The sequence below is a fragment of the Castor canadensis genome, chromosome 2 (assembly GCF_047511655.1).
Source record: "Castor canadensis chromosome 2, mCasCan1.hap1v2, whole genome shotgun sequence".
NCBI lineage: Eukaryota > Metazoa > Chordata > Mammalia > Rodentia > Castoridae > Castor > Castor canadensis.
The window spans coordinates 68,484,922-68,512,760 of NC_133387.1; the positions used below are offsets into that span (position 1 = coordinate 68,484,922).

General features: G+C 35.2%; 1 protein-coding gene across 8 annotated transcripts in view; it reads right to left on the bottom strand.

Moving 5' to 3' along the window:
- Positions 1–27,839, bottom strand: part of Cog5 (component of oligomeric golgi complex 5) — a 330,870-nt gene that overhangs the window by 148,309 nt on the left and 154,722 nt on the right. For all 8 annotated transcript variants that reach the window (XR_012445204.1, XM_074064981.1, XM_020156084.2 and 5 more), the window contains one exon: positions 4,573–4,738. Coding sequence is in view for 7 of the 8 variants with exons in the window: in XM_074064981.1 (XP_073921082.1) it covers positions 4,573–4,738 (166 nt within the window). In the remaining variant the exon portion in view is untranslated. The remainder of the gene's footprint in view (positions 1–4,572; positions 4,739–27,839) is intronic.

Here is a 27,839-nt window from a genome sequence, read left to right on the forward strand (position 1 = left end):
CTCAGCAATAGAGCCAGCTAACCATGGACCAAACCATAAGCTAAAATAAATCTTTCTTCCTCTATACTGTTTTACTCAGATATTTGTCACAGCAACAAAAAGCTTAACACAGCATGTTGCTAAAACAGTGCTGGACTCTAAGGCTGGATTCTGATTCAGACAGTCTGGATGGAGTCGGATAATTGGTATCTCCATGGTGATGCAGAACTGAGAACCAGGCTCTATCTCTTTGGGAATGGTCTGGTTGGGATGGGTAGTGAGTGCTCTTTGCTGACTGCTGGGAGGCCATGGGGCAGACCCCAAAAATCTGTGAACTTGTACATAGTCCGAAGTAGAATAAAAGGAATCTTCATGTCATTGCTCTGACTGACACAAGTATTTTCTCCTTTATTTTCACAACATTTTTTTGCTCTTGCTCTTATTTTACAGATGAAGGAACCAAGCCTCAAAAAAGTTCTCAGAAAGGCCATATACCTGGTGAGAGAAGGAGCTAAAACAAAATTCTGGTCTGTGCCTAAAGCGAGAGCTACAGGCTTGATGGAGCATATGGGTAGACTGTTTTGTTTTGAGGAATGAAAATAAAATGACCTAATTCTAAAAGGCCCTGAAAAAAAAAAAACTTAACTATAAAAATGTGGATCATCTATCTAATGATTCTTTGACTAAAGCTGAGGTCTGCAGGCAAAGATGGGCCAGGGACAAAGCAAGCAAAGAGTTCAACACTGCAGAATGGCAAAGAAAAGTTGAAGAGAAACCACAATAAAATGGTATTTACATCACATAATTAACCCTCTAGCATGAGGAGCCTACCAGAGTTAAAGTAAGAGAAAGTTATGGGGATGGAACACTAAAGAAATGGCTTTTTACTGGGAACCACACTAAGTTCTTGAATGGTCCAGAATTTGAGGAAAGATGTGCTCCCAAGTTAAACAGAAACAAAGCCAACACTGGACATAACATAGATAGTGGGGATGGGAGAGGAAAGGAAGAATAAGCTAAAACCAATGACAAACCTAAGTTACTAAAGGAATTCCCCAAAGAAACAAAGAGGATGGTTGGTTATTCACTGTTATGGATGGAATCTGAAATGCCCCCTCAAATACTCATGTATTAAACATATGGTCCCCAATGGAGCAGTGTTCAGAAGTAGGGCTTTGGGACATGATTGGATCAGAAGCATACCTTATCAATGGATTAGTTCACTCCATTGACTGAGTTATGTTTTAGTGAACTATTGGGAGGTGGTAGACCATTAGGAGGTGGTAGACCATTAGGAGGTGGGGCCTAACTAGATGAAGCAGGTTCAGGAGTGGATAGCTTAAAGGATATATTTTGATGATGGCCCCTTCCACTCTCTGTGTTTTCAGGCTACTCTGAGGTAAATAAGTTTGTTCTACAACATTTCCCGTACAAAATGAAATAAAGTACAATGACATCAAAAAAACTATGGAGGAGCTGGGGTCATGGCTCAAGTGGTAGAGTGTCTGCTTAGCAAGGCTAAGGCTCTTAGTTCAAACCACAGTACCAACAAAAATGAAACAAAACAAACCTATGGAGAAGATACTAAACATGGAAAACAAAAATCTGATATATGCATCATTAAAGTTCCTAAAAAGAACAAATGGAACAGAAAAAAAACCAATATCCAATTAAAAAAAAAAAACTCCTCTCTACAAGGGTACACATTCTAATTAAAAAAAAAATTGGTACAGCAGAGCACCAATGACTTACGCCTGTATTCTAGATACTTAGGACGTGAGATTGGGAGGATCAAGTTTGAGGCCGGGGCGGGGGCACAACCCCCCACCAACAAAAAGTTCTCGAGAACCCTATCTCACCAATAGCTAGGCCTGGTACCATGTACCTGTTATCCCAAGCTTCAAGGAAGGCTGAGATCAGGATGATAGCAGTTCTAGGCCAGACTGTGGGGGAAAAGTTTGTGACACCTCATCTCAATGGGAACACAGTTGGGTGTGGTGCCACTTGCTACGATGGGAAGCATAAAATAGTAAAATAGTTTTTGCCTGCCTGGGCAAAAACAAAACCCTATCTCTAAATCAGAGCAAAAAGGACTGGAGGTATGGCTTAAGTGGTAGAGCAACTGTCTAGCAAGCATGAAGACCTAAGTTCAAATCCCAGTAATGAAAAAGAAAAAACTGATGCAGAGCGTTCAACCCAGACACAGCCTAAAAGTTACTAAACTTTTACCAACGAAAAATCTTTTGGACATCCATAAAAGAACAATTATCTATGTGTGGCATAAAAATCTGTTTAGTCCCAGAATTCTTTAACATAAAACTAAACCCTGTCTTCAATTCTGACTATCAGTTTCTTGAGAAATATCACCTTGTTTAATTTGTATTTTAATTTGCAGTTTCATCCTCTACAAAGATTTTGAATATCTCCCATTAGTTTCTTTCATATGCTCTGTGACTTGCCTATTCATAGTCTTCACCCTTTTGTTGTTTTTCTCTTGGGACAGGGTCTTGATGTGTCCAGATGCTCCTGCCTCAGCCTCATGAGGGCTGGGATTACAGATAGGCACTACCATGCCAGGATGTCTTGTCCACTTTTTCAATTAAGTTGTTTAACTTCTTATTGAGCAATAAGCTTTTTTATACATTCAAGGTAATATTTTCTCTTAACATTGTACTGTTGTATTTTTAACCTTTGAAACAGTCTTAAATCTGTAGAAAATCTGCCAAGTATTACAAAAAATTTTCCTGAACTACGTGCAAGTTTTTGACATGATGCTCCATCATCCTTCAATACTTTTAATGTGTATTTTCAACAAAATGAATACTCCACATAATCTCAATATAAACAAGATGAAAAAATTAACATTAATACCATGCAACATTTTAAAAATAAAAATATGATTATTCTTTTAAAAGAACAAGGAGTTGATGCCTAAGCATGCCTAAGGATTCTACATTAAATCAAGGTATCTACTCTTCAACAAATGATAATAAGCTGGCTTTAAACTCTTTATTCTTTTACAAAAGAGGCCTACATTAAGACTGACAGCCGTGTGAGTAACTGCTTTCATTTTTTCCCCTTATTCTTGACAACACAAGAGAGAATGAGATTAAACTCCTCATGTAAATTTAAACATTAAATCAAACTTTCTGAAAATAATTGCTGGGAAAGTTGAGAGTAAAATCTCCCTTGGTGATTTCTTTTCAAAAATCTCCTTCTGGAATAGTCTTAATATGGACCTACTCAGAGGCTAAGGATAACCTTTGAGACTCTCTTTAGGACCCAAGATTCTTTTACCTCTCTTTATCTAGTGTAGCTTATTTATGAGTTTATATATATATGTATATATATATATATACATATATATATACTCAGTGTTACTTAAGATCACATTTTTATGGCAAATATAGAGATAACAATAAATGACTGCAAATCTCTTTGTATAGACATGTATCAAGAACTGTTATTAATTCTACATGAGTTATTTCATTTATTCTTTAGAATAACTCGTAATGATTAGAACATCTTAAATACAAAAGTGGGAAGAAAAAAACTGGACATAATAAACATACACAACAATTTGAACAGATTTTTTTGTAGACTGACAAAATAAAATGGGATAGTAGAGCTGAAGAAAGAAATTGAAAGCCAAGTTAGATTTGTTTATTTTTAAGCAAAAGGAGATACAATAAAACAATTGAATATGATAGAAAAGAGATACAGAGAAGGAAAAATTGACAATGAGGCAAAGAGAAGCCATCTATCTGCTGAAACAATACCCTGAAGTGAAGTGATCAAATGCCCAAGTAGAACAGTCTTTCCTAGGAGAAAGCATAGTTCACCTATACTAAAAGAAGAGAAGAAAGAACATAGGAAAGAAATAAAAGATGGAACTGAAGCAATTAAGTGAGAGGTGCATATAATGTGTGATTTTTTTTCTACCTTCAATGCAGAAGTATATCATATAATGTCATGCATGTTGGCAAGGAAGAGTGCAAACTGCTAACTTACCCTTGAATCTACTTTCCTTTATATTTTGCCATAGTTGTGGTTATTTTTTACTTCCTCAGCCATTACTGCTCTTGAGTATAAGAATTATTAAAAAGAAAAGTGTAAAACACTAAAATGGAGATGCCTTTCCTAAATATTTTCTGGTTTTGATTTTTTTTTTTTGATGGTAGTGGGGTTAGAACTCAGGGCCTCATGCTTACCAGAGAGGTGCTGTACCACTTGAGCCACTCCATCAGGCCCCTAAATATTTTCTTTGCCAATAAAAAGTACATGTGAGGATAAGAACTTCAGAAAGAAAAATATGGGTATTTTTTTTTTTGCATCTGTTTCCTCTCAACTAAATGATGCCACAGTTTATACATCTTTATTGAGAAGTTCTTAATATACCAAATGGCTAGTTCAACTCCCTGATTATCTTAAAACATTTTAAAAATAAGTTCTGAAACATAATTTCTTCTCTCATTTTCTGTCTACTAAAAATGAGTCATTAGATTGCTTTGAAATATGAGTGCTTCACATACTATTCAAAGAACTTCTTAGTTATAAATAAATAAGGAAGGTAAATATAAACCACATCCATACCTCTCACAGCTGACTGGGAAGGCTGAGTCAAAGCTTTGATGTCTAATGCACTGTGGATATTTTCTTCTAATGTAGCACAATATCCTTCCACGACACTGGCAATAGTATCCTTTAAAGTTCCAAGATTATGGAAAACCTGAAGAGCTGTTCCGACTTGAGTTGGATTCTAAATAAAGGTAAGGTGGGGTGGAAAGAGATATAAATAGGAAAGAACAAAATGAAAACCAATTACAAGTCTGTAACTTTAAGTGGTTATCACCATATTTCTAAATTATCAAAGATAGAAGCAAAGGCAATTTGGAGCAAATATTATTTTTCATCATTATTTACTTCATAAAAGACAAAGCTAAATACTATGTATATTATTTCCCTTCCCACTTCTCTTTTTTCTCCTCCTTTAAAGGATAACAAGTTTAGAAGTTTATTGTGTAATACTGGAGCTTATTTAAAATTTACTGTTAATCTCTACAAATGGAGTCATGCTGAAAGTAACAAAAATCCTGTATGTTTTAGAGAATAAGTGGATGGACTCTGCAGAGTTGACTAAGAACTGAGCCATGTAGACTGAAACTGTTTTTTATATTTTATGCCTATATAATACAGTCCTACTGTGTACCACAGTTCTTAGTGCTGGAAACACAGCAGTGAAATAAATTAAGTCCCTAACCTCATGGAGCTTATATTTACTATGAAATGTATAAATCACAAATAAAAAGTGAAACAGAGAATAAGAGTAGAGAATGATGGGGGTTAGTACATTAGAGGAAAGAGAATGCCTCTTGAAAGTGAAAATTAAGAGAACTATATATTCTGGTGTCAGGGGGGAGAGGGTTTAAGGAAACATGAATCTGCACAGTGTACTGGGAAAATCACTGAGATAGAAATGTGCTTGGGATGCTGGTGAAGCAGCAAGAAGGCCATACTGGTATCTGTAGCACAGTGAAGCAGAGAGCGGAAGGAAATGAGTTTGGTAGTCTAAAGACTACCATGAGTACAAGTTCAGAGTGATATAAATTGGATCGGTTGCTAAGTAAATGCCTAAATCACCAGCCACAAGCTGGTACAACCAACATATATTTCCAGCCCAATAACAAAGTCCTTTATTCATTTATGACTCGGTGTCTATTACTAGAGACACATAGTTTAAAAATTAAATTATTTCATTAACTTGTTTTCTAGACTAAGTTTATAAATAAGACAAATGGTTACTTCTGAAATCTACTGGTAGTATTTTAAAATATTAATAGACACTAAGATACACACACACACAAAGCAGAAGCAGCTTAAAGAAAACAGAAAACAGATGGTAAATAACAATATGCATTTGTATTTTTTTAATCAAACAAGAAAAAGAAGCAAATGAATATTATTTCAATTAAAAATGTTCTAGTAAAAAAGTTAATTTAGTAAGGTCACAATAGAATTAAATTTAGTATATAATGTTAATTCAGTATAAGTGTGCCAACAAAGGAAGCAGAGGAAAGCAAGCTATTTTATATAAAATTATTAACTCAAAACAAGCCATGGCATTTGTTTCAATTGCTGACATTTCCATTTTTCCTTTCTTCTAGAAGTGATACAAATAATTACATATAATTATATATTACATATTATAATGCATTATATTATATGATTTATATGTGTGTGTGTGTATATATATATATATACGTATATGTATTACGTATATATATATACACACACACATATACATATACGTAATTTATTTTGGCAATTCCAGGGTATGAACTTAGGGCCTCATGCTTGCAAGGCAGGTACTCTACCACTTGAGCCATGCTCCCAGACCTAATTTTTACATTTTAGTAGAGATCAAAAATAAAAACAGCATCAGTAAAAAAGCTACTGGGATGTAGCTCAGTGGTAGAGCACTTGCCTGGCATGTGCGAGGGCCTGGGTTTGATCCCAGCACCAAAAAAGAAAAGAAAAAGAGAAGAAAGAGAGAGAGAGAGAGAGAGAGAGAGAGAGAGAGAGAGAGAGAGATTCCTATACAGTGCATTTTTTCATACATAAATGGGTTGTTCGATACTTCATTCCCTAACATTTTCTTTCTTTCTCCTATCTCCCATAACCTCCTCAGAAAGACTAACACAATTTTTTTCTGTCATTATCTCTCTCTCTTTTCTCTCTCTCTACATATATACATATATATGTGCATATATAGAGAAAGACTAAGTCAGTAATGGAAGGGAGGGGGTAATATGATAAAAGCACAATAGATACAGACCTGAAGTACCAAGGGAAAACCCCCTTGGACTATCAATATACACTTAATTTTTTTTTAAATGAAGGGCAGGAAGGAAAAGTAAATCTTTTCTGGGGGTGGGTACCAGTGGGAGAGGGATGGGCACAAGGAACGGGGGAATGAGGGTGCATATGGTGAATATGTTTTGTTTCCATATATGAAAACAGAAGAATGAAACCTGTTGAAATTGTTGTAAGAGGGGGAAAGGAGGAGGAGGGAGAATGATGAAAGGGGTAAATCTAACAAAGATACATTGTAAGCACATATGTAAATATCATAATGTATCCCTTGGTACAACAATTATATGCTAATAAAATCATAAAAAATAAAATAAGTAAACTTTTAAAAAGACAAAAACACTTTGGGAAATAACTGGGTAATATGAATCAAAAGCCTTAAATATGGTCGTATATTTGAGTATCTCCATTTTGACATCAAATGAAAATAATGTGGCAAATAAGAAAAGCTTACACACACACACACATATACCATAAAAAAGAAAACACAAAGTTCCTATGTCACTATTCAAAGAGCATGCATAATCCAAGAAAGTATTACTGGAGCAACTTCAAAGAACACGTTCATACTAGAAAACAAATATATACATTAAAATTATGTTTATTGCCTTTACTATTCTCAAAAGAGCTGAAAAGCAAAGCTTCTCCACATATGGTATCATTTCAGTTTTCATAAGTGCAAGGTACACTGTAAGATTTACATACACATTAATTGAAAAACATTTAAAGTCATATTTCACATGAAATGTGAACTAAAATGAACCAGTCTTCGTAATTCTCCATTGTAAAAATTAACTTCCAAAGCTTTTCAATATATATTTATCAGTCATTATTTAAGAAGTATATAGTATATCAATGTTTATAATACTTATGAAATTTTAGAGTTTCCCAGTGAACATGATCACTTTCTCAATGTCAATCATCCACATTCATAGCTTAATACAATTAGATCAATTGCTAGGGAGGGAAGCTACAAACCAATATATTTCTTTGAAATAAAATTCTTAAAGTAATACATACAGGTGTGCAGATTATGTAAACACAAATTTATGGATTATAACAAAATGAACATATTTTGATAACTACCTCCTAAGTCATAAGATCAAATATTATCAGCATCTCTAAATTTTCTGTGACTCCCAAAACTACACCTCTCCAAAATTATCACTATCATTAAGTATGGATTAGTTTTGTCTGGTTGTGAAACTGACATAAGAGGAATTATACAGTGCACATTATTTTGTGCCAGACATCCTTTGTTCAACATCTTATTTGTGGAATTCTTTTATGTTGTTGTATACAGCAATAGTTGATTCACTTTTATTGGTGTATAGTATTCTGTTGTAGAAATTGCCCTTAGTTTATCCATTCTACTGTGGTTATACCTTTATTTCCACTTTTTAAATATTTTAATTAATGCTGCAATGAACACTCTAGTACACAGCACTTAGTGCCCATAAATGCATATGCATCCTTGTTGGGTAAGAGTAAAAGTACTGAATCATAAGGTATTTGTATGCTTAAGTGTTTGTGGACACTGTCAATTTTTCCAAACCACTGTAAAAAGTTATAGCCTTACCAGCATTACATGAGAAATATGGGTGCTACACAAACTTGTCAAAAATTAAAACAATCAGCCCCTTTAATTGTACTTATTCTTTTAAGTGAACACTGTGGTTTTAATTAGCATTTCTATGATGATTAAGAATGCTTTGCTTGCATGTTAATTATCCAGTTGGATATTTTGTTTTGTGAAATGCATATTCATTTTTGCCCATTTTAACTATTTTATCATTTACATATTTTATATAAGTTGTTTATATAATTTGGATGTAATCACTTTGGTGATTATATGTATTGTAAATATCCCCTGAATCTTAATAAAGTCTTTTAAGGAAAAGAAATTCCTAATTTAAATAAAGTCCTTCATTAGAGAAAGAAATTCCCACTTTGAATGTACTCTCTATGGTTAGCACGTTTGGCATCCCATTTTTTAAAATGTTCTTCAGGGGACTGGGTATAGTCTGGATATATTTCTAGCTACTCTGTACACAGAGATCCACAGGATGGTGGTTTGAGGCAAAACCTGTCAAAAAGATAGTGGGACCCCATTTCAACTAATAAGTTTGGCAAGGTGGTACATGTCTGTGTTCCAGCTAAGGGGGAGGTGTAAACAGGATTGTACCTCAAGCCAGCCCTAGGCAAAAACGGTAGACACTATTTGGAAAATTAACCAAAGCAAAAAGGGCTGGGGGCATAGGTTAAATGCCTGCCTAGCAAATGTAATGTCCATAGTTCAAGCCCCAGTACCACCAAGACCAACAAACAAAAATGCTCCTCAGTATACATTCAAGAAAATATGCTTCATCCATGAAGTTATCCTTCAGAAAATCTATTGACATCAATGTGAGTCAATGCCCTGTATAGCTATCCTTATCTCAACCAGCAAAACCCCTTGTTCCTTCCTATTATTGCTTATACTCTCTCTACAACAAAATTAGAGATAAGGGCAAAATCGTTTCTGCTGGGTATTGGGGGGGGAGCGGGAGGGGGCGGAGTGGGTGATAAGGGAGGGGGTGGGAGCAGGGGGGAGAAATGAACCAAGCCTTGTATGCACATATGAATAATAAAAGAAAAATGAAAAAAATAAAATAAAATAAAGAAAATCTATTGACTTATCTCACATGCTTAGATATATAATCCACCTTGAAATTAATTTCTGTATAATGTATAGGAGTCAATTTAGTATTTTTCTATATAATTACCCAATTAATCCAGCACAATTTACTTGAAAAAACAAGCAAGCAAATGAAAACCATCTCTTCATTCTCAGGAGTCACCTTCACAATACAGCAAGTATTCATGTATGTGTGTTTGATTTTGGACTCTTAATCCTCTATTATTAGTCTATCCTTACACAAATTCACCTACCAAAATATTGTCACTTTAAAATAAGAAATGACCCAAACAATGTATGCACATGTGAATAAAAGAATAAAAAAAAAAGATTCACATATAGAAGAGAAAAAAAGAACTAAAAAAGATAAAGAGATGTGAGCAAAAATTAAGTAAGTTTTGATAACCTAGTTCTGTTTGTCAATTGATATGAGCTATTTGTGGTTCATTATACTTTCATACAAATTTCATAACTACCCTGGTAATTTCCATTTCAAAACAGCTAGGGCTTGAGGTATGGCTCAAGTGGTAGAGCACCTGCCTAGCAAGAACAAAGTCCTGAGTTCAAAACCCAGTACTGCCAAAACAACAAAACAAATCATACATTTCAAGAAAACTTCTGGAATTTTCTTTGATTACATGAATCTATAAATAAAATAGATCTCCAGTTATGAATATAGCCTCTCCCCTCATTTACTCATAGCTTCTTTAATTTCTCTTAATAAAATTAGTTTTCTGTGAAACAGGATTACTTATTTTCTTTGTTTTTTTTTTCACACTGTTTATTTTATTTTTAAAAATATCTTTATGGGGGGGGGCTAACATATTTCCCATTTGAATTATTGCTATGGACTTTGTTTTTGACACTGTAAATGGTAACTTTGATATTTTTGGTCTGTTGCTAGCATACTTAAAATAAGTTGATTTTTGCATGTTAAATTTTAACCTAGCTTTCAAAATTCAGTTATTAATCTCAATAATTTATCTGTACATTGTTTTGATTTTCTATCTATTCAACCATGTTGTCTCTGAATAATTTTTATCCCTGCCTTTCCAGTCCTCCTTTATTTTGCTGCTTTTTCTTATTAGTCTGGCTATGCTCTTTAGTCTGGTGCTGAGCAAAAGATACTAGAGTGTTTTCCTTATGTTATTCCCAATCTCAGGTGGGAAGCTCTAAGTAATTTTGCCATTGAGATATTTTTCTCTTTTCTTTTTGGCAGTGCTGGGGTTTAAACTCAGAACTTCACACTTGCTAAGCAGGCACTATACCACTTGAGCCACTCTGACAGCCCTTTTGTATGTGTGCATTGGTTATTTTCAAGATAGGATTCTTCAGAACTATTTGCCTGGGACCTTAAACCTCCTAATTTCTGCCTCCCAAGTAACTAAGATTGTAGATCTTTTAAGATACACTTTACCAGATTCAAGAAATTTGTTGTAGTGTGCTAAAAGTGTTTTTAATCACAGGCTAATCTTGAGTTTTAATTAAATGCTTTATTCTGCACCTATAGAGATGATAATTTTTCCTCCTTCATTGGAGAAATTACATTGTACTTCTGGACAAAGCCATCTTGGTCATGACGAATTATCATTTTTAGATCTCCCTGGCTTATATTTCCTAACACTTGGTTTAGCATTTTTGCATCAATTTTGAAAAGAGACAGCAAGTATTTTTTCTTCCTTATAATGCCCTGGATTTGATATCAAGGTTATCCTGGCCTCATAAAATAAGTATGTTCCCTCTTTCTCAGATCTTAGAGTTTTTATAACCTTGGTTTATTTATTCCCTAAATGTCTGGAGGAATTCAGCCCATGAAGCTATCTTGCTTCAGATGGAAGGCTTTTAGTGATAAATAAAATTTTGGTAAAAGAAGTAAAACTATTCAGACTTCCCAGTTTTCCTAGTGTTGTTTTTCATAGATTGTTTCCCCTAGTGTAAAGCTGTGTTTAATGTCTGTCTTACTATTGTTTTAGTTTTGCTGGATCTACTATCAGGCCACCTTTCATTCTCCTCTTTTTTTTCCTGCCTCTCATCCATCTTCTGAGGGTATTAATAATTTCATTTATTAGTCTTATCAAATAATTTTAGGCTTTGTTGACTCTATTATTAGCTTTTGTTGTTCCTATTTCATAGGTTATGGAGTCAGGCCTACATAAGAATCCAAGCTATAGCAGTTAGTAGTCAAAACCAAAGGCAAATTACAGAACTTTTTTAAGACTTACATTTTCCTCATCTGCCCAATGGCAAAATAATAGCTCCAACCTAATGGGTAAATGGAAAAACAATTTTTTGAAACAAGATCTGATTATGTTGTCTAGCCTCAAATTCTTGGGCTCATGGAATCCTCCTGCCTCAGCCTCTCAAATATCTGGGACTACAGGCACATTATTACTCTGCCAATCTGCAATAATTCGTATACCTGATTAGCACTAGAAGATAGGAAAGGAAGCTCAGTAAACATCAGCTATTTTTACCTTGATCTGTTTGCAGCATGCTATACTGGAAAGAATTTGGGCTTTTAAAATTAGATCATCTTGGGATAGAAACCTAGCTCTGCTACAGATAAGCTGTGTGTCTCCAGGCAAACTATTTAATCATTCATCAAATTTTATTATGTTTAGATGATTAATATTTGCTTCTTCATCAGATTTTAAGAGCTCTAAGGGAAGGTTTCATATTGGTTTTCTCTAGTGATACATTCCGAGCATCTAGCTAAGAAAGATAAATAGTTATTTATCTATTTAGGTAAGTATTCAAGAATTATCAATTAAATAATTTAATGGGTAAGCAAACTTCTATGTTTTGGTTTGCTAACATATTCCTCATGAGATTGACTATTAAAAAGAATATGAGATAACACATCTACAATATATGGCACTCAATATTAGACTAATAAAAAATTTGTTTTCAGTTCATATTATTAATATTCCAAAATTTGTGAGAATTCTAGAATAGCCTACATTTCAGTTCCTAAGGAATTTTTTTTATCACTCCATCATTAGTTATTGAACCAAGTAAATTTATAAAACAAATACTGTTTAGGTAACCCTGAGGAAGTTAGCTCATTCCTGTCCGTATCAATTTCATAAAACTTTAAAATGATGAGGACTGATGAAAGAAGGGATTCCCAAAGCTGGCTGAAGATCTCATTTTAGAAAAATGCAGCCCAAAAATCTCAAGTCCAACATTATTGATTCAGCTGGACCAGAGTAAGGACTAGCTATTTCTTTCTTTTAGTTATTCAAATGATCTGACAAGTCACATTAGCAGCTAAGAACCAGCACTTGGGAACCACTAAATTAGATGTCTTTGTGCCAGACTCTGAAAGCAGAGAATCACTGACTCATGTGGAGATAAGTATTTTTGGTAAAAAATAAAATAAAATAACAGTCCACAAAGGAGTGTCTACATATGTGTGTGTGTGTGTGTGTGTGTGTGTATGTGTGTGTTAAAAATGATAATAAAAGACAACTCTGACATGACAAGTGGTCACTGACAGCCTCATACAGCATTCTGTGATTTTTTTTTTCTTGGCTAGTAAAAGAATAATCATTGATGTTCTAAGTACTATAGTCTAAATTGTTTGAGGAGATAAAAAGAAAAATTGGATTTTCTTTGACAATTAATGGCTAAAAAGAAAACATAGCTTGACCTACTGAGTTACAATGAGAATTGCTATGGTTTAGAAAGTATCCCCCAAAGGTCCACATGTACGGGTTTGGGCTTCATGGTGGTGATATAGGGAGGTGCTATGGACCTTTAAGAATAGGTCCTGAGGTCACTAGAAACATGCCCTCTAAATGGATTGTGGGGCTATTTTCTTCCCTTCTGCTTCTTGGCTGGAAATGTTAGCACTTGCTATGATACATACTCTTCTATAAAATGTTACCCTCATTAGAGACCCAAGTGAATCTTGGACTTGAACCTCCAGAACTAAGAGCCAAATAAACATCTCTTTACTTCTTAAGTAGTCTGTGTTGGATAATTTGCTGTAGTAATGTGAAGCTCACAAAGACAAGAATATAAAAAACAGTAGCTAGAAGAGATTTTGAAAACTCTGAAAAGTAGAGGCTGACTGACTATAATAGACAAAAGAAGGGAAGACTCTATTATATATTTGAAGGATGGACCATATCTGATTTGGGGTCTGAAAAGAAAGAAAACAAAAAGAGAAAGTCAAAAAATCATTTGGGTGAGGGGGTGGGAGACAGATAGTGTGAGAGAATGAAGGCTGCTGTTAATGAATTACTTACTAAGACATGTATAATTCTAAGGTGCTAATGGGGCATTCTTTGTTGAAAACATGAACGCTTTTGAAATGTATAATTATAGAAAAGTAGTCTGTGTAGCAAACTATATTGAAGCAATAAAGAATGAAAACAGACCAGAAATTACAAAGGGAGTAAATAAATATCAGAATTAAAGGGAGTGAGAAAATAGAAATAGGGTGATAGAATGCTCTAGTCAGAGCTAAAATTAAGAATATTAGAAAACTTATAAAAGAAATATTTCTGTCTAGCTATGATAGAAGTAAAAAAATCTCATAGAGATACTGATATTAGTGTCTTTCTTCTCTCTCGTTACATACAAATACCATATATTTTAACCCTGGCTCTTGCTAAGACGTTATTAATAAAGTTCAGTCTTTTATTTCACTCGTTTATAAAAGAAAAAGACTAAAACAGATGGATTCTAATGCCCTTTCCTAGACTAAAACAAAACGGTTTTATTCTCATTCAATGTGTATCATCCACTATGTGCTGGGATAAAATAACGCTGCACTGTCTGACCTTTCAACATTTATGGTCAGAGGGAAATAAAGACAAGAAAATCAGCAATTAGAATGTGCTGTGATAAGTGAGACGTGAAATGGAAGGACTAAGAAAAACACATAGTAGGGGCAGTTACTCATAGTTGGGGAGGGAAGAAAGAGGAGTAAGGAAGTAAGGAATCTCAGCTGAGACCTGAAATGAGTAATCATGAGGAGGTGAAGTGAGATTTAGAAAAGAATCAGGAAAGCAAAAAGGAAAACTCCTCAAAGCAAAGAAAGAGCAGAAAGAAGAGCCTGTGAATGACAGACAGCACATTGGTGGAACCTAAACCTACTAACCTGACACCTGACATTTAAGAAATACCTGCTATAATAAAGGAAATGCAAATTAAAACCACGCTTAGATTCCACCTCACCCCTGTTAAAATAGCCATCATCAGCAACACCACCAACAACAGGTGTTGGCGAGGATGCGGGGGAAAAAGGAACCCTCTTACACTGTTGGTGGGAATGTAAACTAGTACAACCACTCTGGAAAAAAATTTGGAGGCTACTTAAAAAGCTAGACATCGATCTACCATTTGATCCAGCAATACCACTCTTGGGGATATACCCAAAAGATTGTGACACAGGTTACTCCAGAGGCACCTGCACATCCATGTTTATTGCGGCACTATTCACAATAGCCAAGTTATGGAAACAGCCAAGATGCCCCACCACTGACGAATGGATTAAGAAAATGTGGTATCTATACACAATGGAATTTTATGCAGCCATGAAGAAGAACGAAATGTTATCATTCGCTGGTAAATGGATGGAATTGGAGAACATCATTCTGAGTGAGGTTAGCCTGGCTCAAAAAACCAAAAATCGTATGTTCTCCCTCATATGTGGACATTAGATCAAGGGCAAACACAACAAGGGGATTGGACTATGAGCACATGATAAAAGCGAGGGCACACAAGGGAGGGGTGAGGATAGGTAAGACACCTAAAAAACTAGCTAGCATTTGTTGCCCTTAACGCAGAGAAACTAAAGCAGATACCTTAAAGCAACTGAGGCCAATAGGAAAAGGGGAACAGGTACTAGAGAAAAGGTTAGATCAAAAAGAATTAACCTAGAAGGTAACACCCACACACAGGAAATCAATGTGAGTCAATGCCCTGTATAGCTATCCTTATCTCAACCAGCAAAAACCCTTGTTCCTTCCTATTATTGCTTATACTCTCTCTACAACAAAATTAGAAATAAGGGCAAAATAGTTTCTGCTGGGTATTGAGGGGAGGGAGAGGGAGGGGGCGGAGGGGGTGGTAAGGGAGGGGGTGGGGGCAGTGGGGAGAAATGAACCAAGCCTTGTATGCACATATGAATAATAAAAGAAAAAAGAAAAAAAAAAAGAAATACCTGCTATAAATCCAAGTGCCTACATAAGCATTTCTCAATTTTTAGTTTATCTGTGAGAATTACTTGGGGAACTTATTGAATGAGGAGCTAATGGAATGCTTGTGGGATGCTGGTATGTATGGTTTATTGGCTTTTCTAAAATCTGAATAATGGCTCTACATGTTCATTTACTTTGTGAAAAATTCATGGAACTACATGCTCATAATGCATTTGTTGATTATAATTTTAATTTAAGAATTATGAAAGAAATAATAGGAAGTCAAAGGGATAATGGAATATATATATACACACACATATATACGTATATCAGAAATATACTTCTACTCAAACACCTAAAACACTATTCAATAATGCCTTACAGTTTGTTTCGAGGAAAAGATATTAGATTAAATAATATATACATGCTCAAATTAGAAAGATCAAGGCAGGATTAGAGGGTTGGGGCTCTCAGCACCATTATTCAAGCTCTAGGCAAGAGAGAAGGGCTGAAGGTGAAGCTCATCACCAGTGGCCAAAGGTTTATAACCTGTGTGATGAAGCCTTCATAAAAAACCAAAGGACAGGGCTTTTATATACCTGGAAGATGGTGTGCCACCCTGGGAGGGCATAAAGCTCAGCACTTTTCCCCATGCCCCATTATATGCATCTCTCCATCTTTAGCTTTTCTAACATCCTTTATAATAAACCAGTAAACAGGATTCCCTGAATCCTGGGTTTATAGCAGGTAGGTCAAAAGCAGAGGAAGAATAACTTGCGGCTTGCAACTGGCATCTGAAATGGGTGGGAGCCTGAGTCCACAACCTGTGGAATCTGACACTGTCTCCAAGTAGTGTCAGAACTGAATTGGATTAGAGGACTTCTCATTGGGGTCTGTTGCTATAGAAATGATTCCTTGCTCTCTGGAGGGGAGAAATCCCCACACTTTTTGGGCCAACATGATCTATGTTATGAAAGACAAGTAGGAGAAACTGGGTTTGAGTGTGAGGTTTTTTCCCCCAATGTTTCTGCAGAATGGGTATTTGGAGATGGGGCTTTTGTAAGGTAAAGTTGGATGAGGTAGTGACAAGGGGGTGGGTTGCCCTTATGAGAAGAGATACCAGAAAGCTTGTACTTGTTCTCTCTCCCTCTGTCTCTCCTCACACCTCTTCACTTTTTCTCTGTCATGTGAGGATGAAGTAAGAATATGGCTGTCTGCCAGCCAGAAAGAATGCCCTCACCAAACTCACCAAAAACTAAACCATGCAGGCACTGATTTTGGACTTTATAGCTTTTAGGATTGTGAAAAAGTCAATTTCTGTTATTTAAGTCATCTAGTCTATCAAATTTTGTTACAGCAGCCAGAGCTAAGTAACACAAATTTTATATGCTTAACAAATGGATGAAATGTTAGAGGATACAGAAAGGTGAATACTGCCTGCCCCAAATTCATATCCAATGAAAACCACAAAATGTGACTTTACATAAAACAGTATCTTTGCAGAGATAATTAGTTGAGATGAGGTCATACTATATTGTGATGGTTCCTAAAACAATTACCAATACACACACACTGAGACACAAGAGAAACATATTGAAAAAGTTCATGTGACAACAGAGGCAGATATTGGAATGATTAAGTTATAAGCCAAGGAATGCCAATGACTTTTAGTAGCCACAAGAAATTATGAAAAAGCAAGGAAGGATTCTTCCCTTGAGCCTTCAAGGGGAGCATGTCCCTACTGATGCCTTGATTTGATTTGACCTTCTCCACAACTTGAAAGAACTAGTTTCTATTGTTTTAAATCTTGACAGCAAACCTAGACAACCAATACAGGATAAGAGCAAAAGAAATATATATGCTTATAATCCAAGTGTTTATTGACAGATGAGTAAACAAAATGAAGTACATAACAATGGCATATTGTTTAGCCTTAAACTGTATATTGGACATTTTTTTTAAGTACTGGGGTTTGAACTCAGGGCCTCATGTTTGCTAGGCAGGTGCTCTGCCACTTGAGCCATGCCCCCAGACCAAATTATTGGATATTCTAACATACACTATGACATGGATAAGCCTTGAGAACACTATGGTATGTGAAATAGGTCAGTTACAAAAAGACAAATACTGTATACTTTTACTTACATGAGGGACATACAGTAGTCAAATTCATACAAATAGAAATTAGAAGTGAGGTTGCCAGGGATTAGTGGAACAGAAAGTTGTTTAATGGGCCCAGAGTTCCTAATAACAGTGCACAAAGATTACAATTTTTCCACATCTTTACCAATACTTGTTATTTTTGGTTGTTTTAATAGTGACCAACAAAACAGATGAAGATAATGTCTCATGATTTTGACTTGCATTTCCTAATGATTACAGTAATATTATAAATCTTTTCATATGCATGTTGAGTATTTGTGTACCTTTCTATTTAAATCCTTTGCCCATGTTGAGTTGTGGGAGTTCCTTGTGTATTCTGGATATTAATCCCTTATCAGGAAAATATTTTCTCCTTTTTTGTAGGTTGCTCCCTTTTTTTTGGAGCAGGGATAAATTTTGAGGCAGCGTCTTACTTTGTATCCCAGGCTGATCTCAAATTCATGATCCTCCTGCCACAGCCTCCTGAGTGTTGAGATTATAGATATTACCAACTACACCTAGATTTGGTTGCCATTTTCATTCTGTTGTTTTCCTTTGTTGCACAGTTTTCAAGTTTAATGCAGACCCATTAGTCTATTTTTGCTTTTGTTTTGTGCTTTTGGTGTCGTATCCAAGAAACCACTCCCAAATCCAATGTTATGAGGCTTTCTCCTCTATGTTTTCTTCCAGGAGTTTTATAGTTTCAAGTCTTACATTTAGACCTTTGATCCATTTTTACTTAATTTTTGTACATGGTAAGGTAAAGTCTAACTTCATTCTTTTGCATGTGGAAGAAATCTACATTTTTAAAACAAGCAACCCAAGAGATTTATAAATTCTAAAGCCTGAGAACCACTAAGTCATTCTTGAAAGCAAACTTTGAAAACCTGAATTTCCTCAACATTGGCACTTTGGATCCTCTCCTCCAAAGCTTTAGAAGTGGTTCTCTAAAGCCCAAGAGTTCCTCATACAAACTACAAAAACATACCATCCTATTCAAAGGACAGAAAACTCTTTTTTTTTTCTTTTTTTGGTGTGACTGCAGTTTGAACTCAGGGCCTCACGCTTGCTAGCAGGCGTTCTTACTGCTTAACCCACTCCACCATTTAAAAAACCTAATTTAGCAATTATGAAAATTATAGTCGCCCATATATTATGAACCATGAATTACTTTAATGCTATATTTATACATATGATACCTAATCTTCCTCAGCAAAATGTTTAGGTAGTTGTTATGGTTTCCTAGTTAAACACAGGGCAACTGGGGTACAGGGAAATTAAAGAGAGCCCAAGCCAACAAGGAATAGATGTCAGAGCAAGGATTCAAAGATGTCAAATTTTAAAATGGATGCCTTTTCCAAGTAACAATGTTTATTTGCAAATATCCATTAATTACTATTAAAGTCTGATTTTCCTTAGTTGGAAAATAAAGTTTAAAGGGGATAACCAAAAAAATGACCAATGAATAATTTTTTTTTATTTTACTAAGGATTTTTAAAAAAAAAAATTCAGTATCTACTACTGATAATTTATAAAAGATATTTAAATATCAAAAAATAAAACAAAATTAGGGTAAAATCCTCACAATTAGAGACATTCTTTAAATAGCATGACTATGAAAAGTCACTGCTATATTCTTATTTTTAATTTTAGTGGTGGAAACTGGTGAAACCTCAGCATGGCTGCCACCAACCTATAGATCACTGTTGGGAAAACAGTGCTTATATTACCTTGCTGAACAAATAAACAGACTTGCCTCTTGTTGAAAGCTACCTGCACACCACAAATTATCCTCAAGTTTAAAGTTTCTATGAAAACTGTCCAGGAAAAGGCTCCTCCCTTCCTAGTACTCTAGGTCATTGTGATCTCTGGAGTGCTTGATGGTTTAAATCAGCAGAGAATAGTTAATCAGCTTCTTGCCTCACTTACCTGGCTCCCCACACTGCTGCAAATCATAACTTTAGCACTGTTTAAATCAGTAAAATCATAAATTGTCCTTAACAGGAGCCTCTTTCTCATCCCACAAGTAATCCTGACAAATACAATGTGAGTACTTCAAATCATTACTCATTTTGAAGCTGCCTATTTTGTGTACTAATTTTCTCAATGTTCCAGGAACAGCTCTAGGACTTCTACTCCTTGTCCTCTTCTATCTCCTAACAAAACTAGACCCATTCTTGGTATTTTGTGCGCTTGGGTCCACATTGATTACAAAGCACCATCCTGATCTGCAGAAAACAGTATACTCCAGGGAGACACTTTCTACCCAAGATAGCAACACATGTGTGAATATTGCTTCCAGCTTTTGAAAGGGGCCTTCATATTTACTTTTTCGTCACCAGTTGAGTAAGTATTGGCAATACTCATTTCAGTTAATGAACTGAGATACCAAGAAGGTAGGCCCTTCACCAGCTGTTTAGTGACAGACCAGGTTTGAGTCTTTGTCCTTCACTTCCCACTTCCTGTTTTATTCTTGTTTTTTTTTTTTTTTTTTTTGGTGGACTGGGTTTTAAATTCAGGGCTTCCCACTTGCAAAGCAGGTGCTCTACTACTTGAGCCACACCTCCAGTCCATTTTGCTCTGATAATTTTTTTAGAGTTAGGGTCTTGCCACTATTTGCCCAGGCTGGCCTCAAACTATGATCCTCTGGATCTCAGCCTCCTAAGTAGACAGAATTACAGGAATAAGCCACCAGCTCCCAGATGCTTTATACTTTCTGTAACAGGTCAGTTACCACTTGACTTTCGATCTCCAGATTTGCCAATTTTACAAGAAACAGATTCTGGCAACTATAAGAGATCTCAAACAAACAGATTAAAAACACTGTTAAAATATTATGCTAGAAAAAGTGAAACTTATACCTAAAAAGTAGCAATAATGCTTTTACTTTAAATGAGGTATTCAATATTGTAAGAGTAATTTTTTATAAATTGTCACTGTGACTTTCAACAAATCCATTAATCTTATATGAAATATCTCAATTTCCTAATTATACAAAATCAGATGGAAGACAATGTAATAGACTGGAAAGGATAATTTCATAAATGGAAAAAGATACACTTCAATCTCCTCAGAAGCATTTCAAAATATTAAATTATTTTCTTTATTAAATTAAAACTATTTCTCTGCTTTGGAAATAAATAACTCAATTTTTTCTTTCTCAATCTCTCTATAGCATTATATGGTATAAAATAAAAAATAAAATTGTATAAGAATACAGAAGCATAGTTGTTTAAGAGCTCAGTAAAGCTTGCCAAAAGAGGAACACTGTAACCAAAGCAACAGCTGGGACACAGCAAATGGAACAGAGCTACAGTAAGATGACTATAAAGACTGTTCCATGAAGCAGAAGAAACAGTCCAGTATTTACTAAGACATAGGCTAATATGACATAACCTTTCTGAGCATAAATACAGCCTGAAATGAAGTTTGGCAGGATTTTAAAAGCTTTATATAAAGTTAGAAATGAATAGTGACAGGATATGATTTAATTGGAAACGAACACATAAATATATGTCAAGGAGTCCACTATGGATGATAGTCTTATACACATGTTAAAACTCTGAAAAAATATTAAGTAATCATATCATGAGGATTATCAATCACATTTTACTTTTTTCCTCTAATAAAGTAATTCTTTGGAAGTTACATTGTTTTTCTTTTGTGTTTCATATATAAAAGAAAGGCAAGAAGGTAAGGAAAAGAAAGGGGCAAACACAGAATATAAATTCTGTTGATGCTATTCTGCTGATATAGTCCATGGATCATTCTACAAAGTGGCTCAGTTCACAAAGGTTTATAACCTATGATAAAAATTCAGTTGAATCCAAATGATTTTAACTTGAAAATCAAGCAAAAATTAAGAAATTTTACTTGTAAAATATTAGTGAGGACATTTCAAAACTACAATATTTCCTCCATGTTTAATACTCTTATTTTACACTCAATTAAAATAAAGCAAAAATTAGGAAACTTAGAATCATATTAAAAAGAGAAGGGATCTGGGCACTGGTGGCTGGCACCTGTAGTCCTAGCTACTCAGGAGGCAGAGATCAGGAGGATCATGGTTCGAAGCCAGCCCAGGCAAAGGATTTGCAAGACCCTATCTCGAAAAAATCCATCACAGAAAAGCAAGTGGGAAGGTGGTGCTGGTGGAGAGGCTCAAGGTGTAGGTCCTGAGTTCAAACCTCAGCACCAAAAAAAAGGGGGTGGGGGAAGAAGAAAGGGGGGAAAGGAAAAAGAGAAAGGGATAAAGTGGAAATGATTGGAAGGGAAGTGGAAAGAGAGAAGAAAGAGGTGGAGGAGAACTGGAAAAGAGAAAGAGAAGTGTGTTCCCAATTTATTTGGCTCCCCCAAAGATATAAAATTTATAGTTAGAAAGATGCAAAGTCAACTCAAGTAAAAATTCAGAGTAGCTATCAATATATAAGCAATCTTTATTACAGACAAAAGAAAAGGAATAGATATCTAAGAGTCTTTAGATAATTCTTTTAACCAGTCCTAGTAGAGAATATATAATAAAATTAGTCTGATGTTCAGGTAAAGGTAAGCTAATAAAAAACATAGGGCCTTAATCATACACAATAATTAAAGAATCATAAAAGCCTAATATTTTATTTGTGAAAAACACTATTAATAAATTCAAAACTGTATATTAAGCCATATGTCATAAAAGGATGTACACGCCTGATACTTTTTCTGACATTACTACATGCCTAGAACATTGAAAAGTTAATGGAGCTCCATAAGAGATTACAAGTACTAAAGGAAGAGAGAATCTCATTAAATAAAGTAATTTAGGAGCAAAAATTACATTAGCTACCTTGGTTGTGATTCAGAGCTTACCAGTAGCTTTTTAGTTCAGTAACATGCATCCTATTAATGCTTGATATGTATTTCTCAACTATAACCTAATAGGATTATTTCAGAACCTGTTAACAATCAACAGTCAACAGTACATAACCCAAATGAAATTAAGATACTAAGAAGGACATTTAATAGCACAATATGATCTTATCAACCAGAAACTGACTTCATTCTAGCCCTAATTTTGAAGGGAGGCAGAATAAGGGAAGAGAATATATACAAAAGCAAGTGAAAAAATGAGGGAAAGAAAGAACTGGACAGGGAAAAATGAAGATGAACATGTATTGAAAAAAGAAGGTTCTACAGAAAGAGAAATGATAACACACAGAGAACCTAAGGAAATGAGGAAGAGAGGACAGGGATGATCAGAATGGTAGAATACCTGCCTAGCCAAGTGTGAAAACCTGAGTTCAAACCCCTGTACTTCCTCCCACCCCACACCCACACACAAAAATCTATGGTTTGACATTAAGTGAAAGCTGTTTTGTTTTGAGATAGTACCTTGCCATGTAACCCAGCTGGCTGTCTTCCAGCCTCAGCCTCCCAAATGATGATATTAGAAGCATGAACAACCACACCTGGCTTAAATAAAATTTTGTAAATGATATCAATATTTGGAATAACATCCTTATCATATTAAACTGCTGAGGCAATTTGGGGAAAACATCTTGTAACACTGCAATTTAGGTTGACAAGTGGCACTGTCCCATTTCTGCACCCAACACTGACCACTATTTTGTGACTATAATGGGACAGACAAAAGGACACTACAGACGATGAAATGGAGGGGGAAAAAGAAAAGATTGTTGAACAGCTGAAACAGTGCTAGGACCACCTATAGCCAGACAAATCTGTTTAAATCACTACTAATCTAACTTATTATTACAGTTCTAGCTGTCTCATCAGCACCAAACTGAATGAAGTATAATATGGAAAAATACATGAGTCCATAATAGTACTTAAAAAAAACACAAAGGAGGATAAACAAAAAACCAAAATCATCTGCTAGCATTGGTGGTAACCAGTACACAGATGTCTTACTCTGTAAATTGGTAATGAAAATATCCATTACTTTCAAAAGAAAATATTATTTTCAAAAGATACAGAGTTGAGAATACAAAATAACCCTAGTTGGTAAGTGAAAGTTCTTCTTCACAAAAGAATTACAGCTATTTAATTAGAAAGAAACAACAAAACAAATAGTTTTTCACAATTTCTGATCAAAAAGTCATTTAAAATAAAAAGATGTAGGCAGAGGTAGTGGAGAGGCAGAGCATGTATCCAAAGATGAAATCATTACGTGGTAAAGATACTTGCACTCCCATGTTTCTCACAGTACTACTCACCAGAACTAAAATATGGAATCCAACCTAGGTGCTCATCAGTAGATGAATGAGTAAAACGTGGTATATACACAAAGTGGAATATTATGTGGCCATTAGAAAAGAATGAGATTCTGTCATTTGTAGCAACACAGATGGAAATGGAGGTCATTATGTTAAGCAAAATGAGCCAGGCACAGGAAAACAAATGCCACCTCCTTTCACTCATTTGTGTAAACTAAAAAGTTTATCTTGCAAAACAGAATGAAATAGTGGTCACTAGAGACTGGAAAGGGAAGGAGAGACAGAGTTAGAGAGAAGTTTAGAAAGGGGGTGAGGGGGCACCTAGAATGCTATGTAAGCATTCTACCGCTTGCTTTTGCTTTTCATTAGTTTTTCAGATAGGACCTCAAGCTCACTTTTCCTAGCTCAACCTCAGAGATCCTCAAGCCTCCAACTCCTGAGCAGCTGGGAATATAATCGTGCACCTAGCAGAAGAAGGGTTTTTTCTATAGCACAGTAGGATAACTATTGATTTAACAAGCTATATTTCAAATATACTAGAATAGGAAATTTCTAACATATGAAAATGATTAGTGTTTGACAAGACAGAAATGCTAGTACTCTGATTTGATTACTACACATTATATACATATACCTAGTTATCACAATATAGTTCATAAAGATGTACAGATATTACATCTCAATAAGAAAAAGATCTGAAAAAGTATTGAAACTCTGTACTTAGTAAATGGTAAAAGCAGTATGGGGATTGTAGGCTCAAATATTCTAAACTTTATAAGGTGAGAAAAAATTTTTTAAAATTCTACCACCTAAAGATAAAAAGCTAGACTTCTTAAAGCTAGAGAAATCAACTGGCCGAGTCTACTACTGATTTTTGTTGGGTCATAAGAGAAAAAAAAGAAATTGCAAAATAATTATTGCTTGCTGAACTACATGGTTAATATATTCAACATTACCAGGATTGCTTTCTGAATCTTGAGAAAATGCTTAACTTCCACAGATTACATTTAACATAGATTCAGAATTTTCAATCACAAGGCAAAAAGAGATCACAACTGCAAACTATAGTCAATGTAGACATTTATCTGTTGAACTTCTATTCTATACTGTCATTTTAGGAACCCCCATGTAGATTATGTTGTCATGGTACTTTTGGCTGACAAGTGATAAGCAACAGGAAGGGGGACTTTATCACCCAGGAGGATTCAGGCAAGTCCATAAATGTTTAATACAATTATTAGCCATAGTTACCACAGAAGAGATTATAGCCAGGTACTAATCTCGAAAACACAGAGGACCTCCTCCCCTTTCCTGATGACCTCTAAACATAACTAAGAATATCACCTTCCTCTACCTCAAACCTCTACAAAGTTCTGCATTTGTTTACTGGGAAAGCTTGTAATTCACAAGTTAAAATCATCTTCCTAATTAAAATGCTATAATTTCACTGTGGGGGCCTGGTAGCTATGGTGATGCAGGAACTCATCCAGATCAAATCTCCATTACCTATTTTTGAAAGCTAGTTAAAGCTGGAAGTAATAGAGTCTGCTGCAATCCTTTCCAAAAAAAATTTTTTTAAGGCCTTCTCTTTCTTTCTCTGACTACTGTCAATGAAAGATTCTGAGGGTCAGTAAAAAAAAAAAAAAGAAAAGAAAAAAAAGAAATAGTAATCAGGCAAGTGCTGTAGGTGGCCCATGCTTATGACAAAGACTGCCTAACATTGTGACCTTTTATGCTTAGTGATCTCCACATAGAAATAATAAGGCTTCATTATAGGCTTTTCCATATGGAAATAAGGAATAACAACAGGTGAGGTTGGAAGTTTACTTATGTATCTTTTTTAATGTAGAAAAGATAACAGTTCATCTGTATCCAAACAGTCATTTAAGACTTCAAAATAGAAATTCTGCAATACTGTAGCAGGGATTTAGTAATACTACAAAGCTACAGCATGCTCATGCAATTAACCAGAAAAAAAAAGTGTAATTATCAAACTGGTTATGTGCATTTACTAAAAAAAAAATTTTGGTTTGAAAAGGAATGCTAAATAAATTGCACTTTCTTTTACCAAATACTTGTTTCAAATAATGAAGGAATGGTTACTGCCTTAGTCTGTTTAGAATGCTGTAACAAAATACCATGAACTAGTGACTTACGAACAGGAAAGTTTTAATTCCCTCAGTTCTGGAAGCTGGGATATCCAAATCAAAGTGCCAGCAGATGGAGTATCTAGAGGGGAATACTTTCTGACTCATATGAGGATGTCTTTTGCTGTAATCTTACATGGTAAAAGGGATAAGAGGATTCTCTCAGTAAAATGAGGAATAGGATGAGAGGGGAAGACTGGTGAAAAATGGAAAAAGTCTTTGTAAGAGCACTATTCATGAGGGCTCCACCCTCTTGAGCTAATCATAATCACATCCCAAAGGTCCACCTTCTAAAATCATCATCACCTTGGGAGCTAGGATTTCAATATATGATTGGGGGGGAAGGGGAGACACACAAACATTCGTAGCATAGAAGTCAAGCAACAGAAGCAACAACATATCTTGCTACAGTTGGATGACTACTGTTATTATTTTAATAAAGGTGGAAATATAAAGAAATGTTGGAAACAGCAACCATTTCTTTCTTTAAAGTGATTCAACTGCACTGGGGTTTGAATCCAGGGCCTCGAGCTTGCAATGCAGGCCCTCCACCACTTGAGTCACACAGCCGGCCCAAAATAGAGAAATTTTGATCTTCTTCACTTCTACAGATTTTATAAGTGGTAAAGACAAGAAAGACTGCTATTTTAACTTTTATGATTAAAATGAAAATGATGGCCATCAACTGCATATTCAATAAAAGACGATCAATACTTCTGAGAAATCAAATTAGTGTCAGATATTGATTACTAAATACAAGTGATAACATTGTTTACAGGATCATAACTTGAGTATAATATATTCATGATTACATTAAGTACTTCAGAACTAAAGTGCTGTAATTCTTTTAGTCTACATTTATTAATTATATAGCTAACTATTTTGGCAATAAGTGGGAGATGAAGTCTTATCTGAAAACTAAATAGATAAAACCCGCAGTATCTGTTCTAATAAGAAATGGAAAGAGTATTCCAAAAAATGGGATGTGAAAAACTTGAAGCTTATGAGACAAAAAAAAAGCAGAAAACACAGGTGAGAGTGGTATAAAGTGTGCAGGTTTAAATGCTACTGAAAAAGGACACAATGATGACATATATAAAAGGTAGAAATATCAACTACGGCCCTAACAAAATAAGAGAAAAATAACATCTAGAGCACAGGTGGTATGGGAGCCCCATCTATAAAGTAGAAATTAAGGGCACCTGCTCAGAGCAATATGGAGATGGGGTAGAAGGGGAAGGATGGTAGTGAGACACAAGAAAGGGACCTTGGAAACCTCCATTATGACTTCCCTATGAAGGTATGAGGATCAGGACTGACCAATCAGAATGTTGCAGGCTCAGCCAACCAAAATGCTGATTTCTGCACACCTAATTAGCACAGAGATTGAGCAACACCCTGGAGAGAACAGATTAAAAAAAAACCTCAGATCACACCAACCTCTCTTGGGATGATACCCCCCCAACTCTGGGGGCTCTACTCTCTCATTTACACTTTTCTATCTCAATAAACTCTCCTGCTTTACAATTCTCATTGTCTGTGAAGTTCATCCTTTGGTTTCATGAGACAAGGACCTGGTCTTTTTTTTTTTGAAGGGGGGAGGGGATTTGAGGTTTGAACTCAGAGCCTCACACTTACTAGGCAAGTACTCTTATGGCTT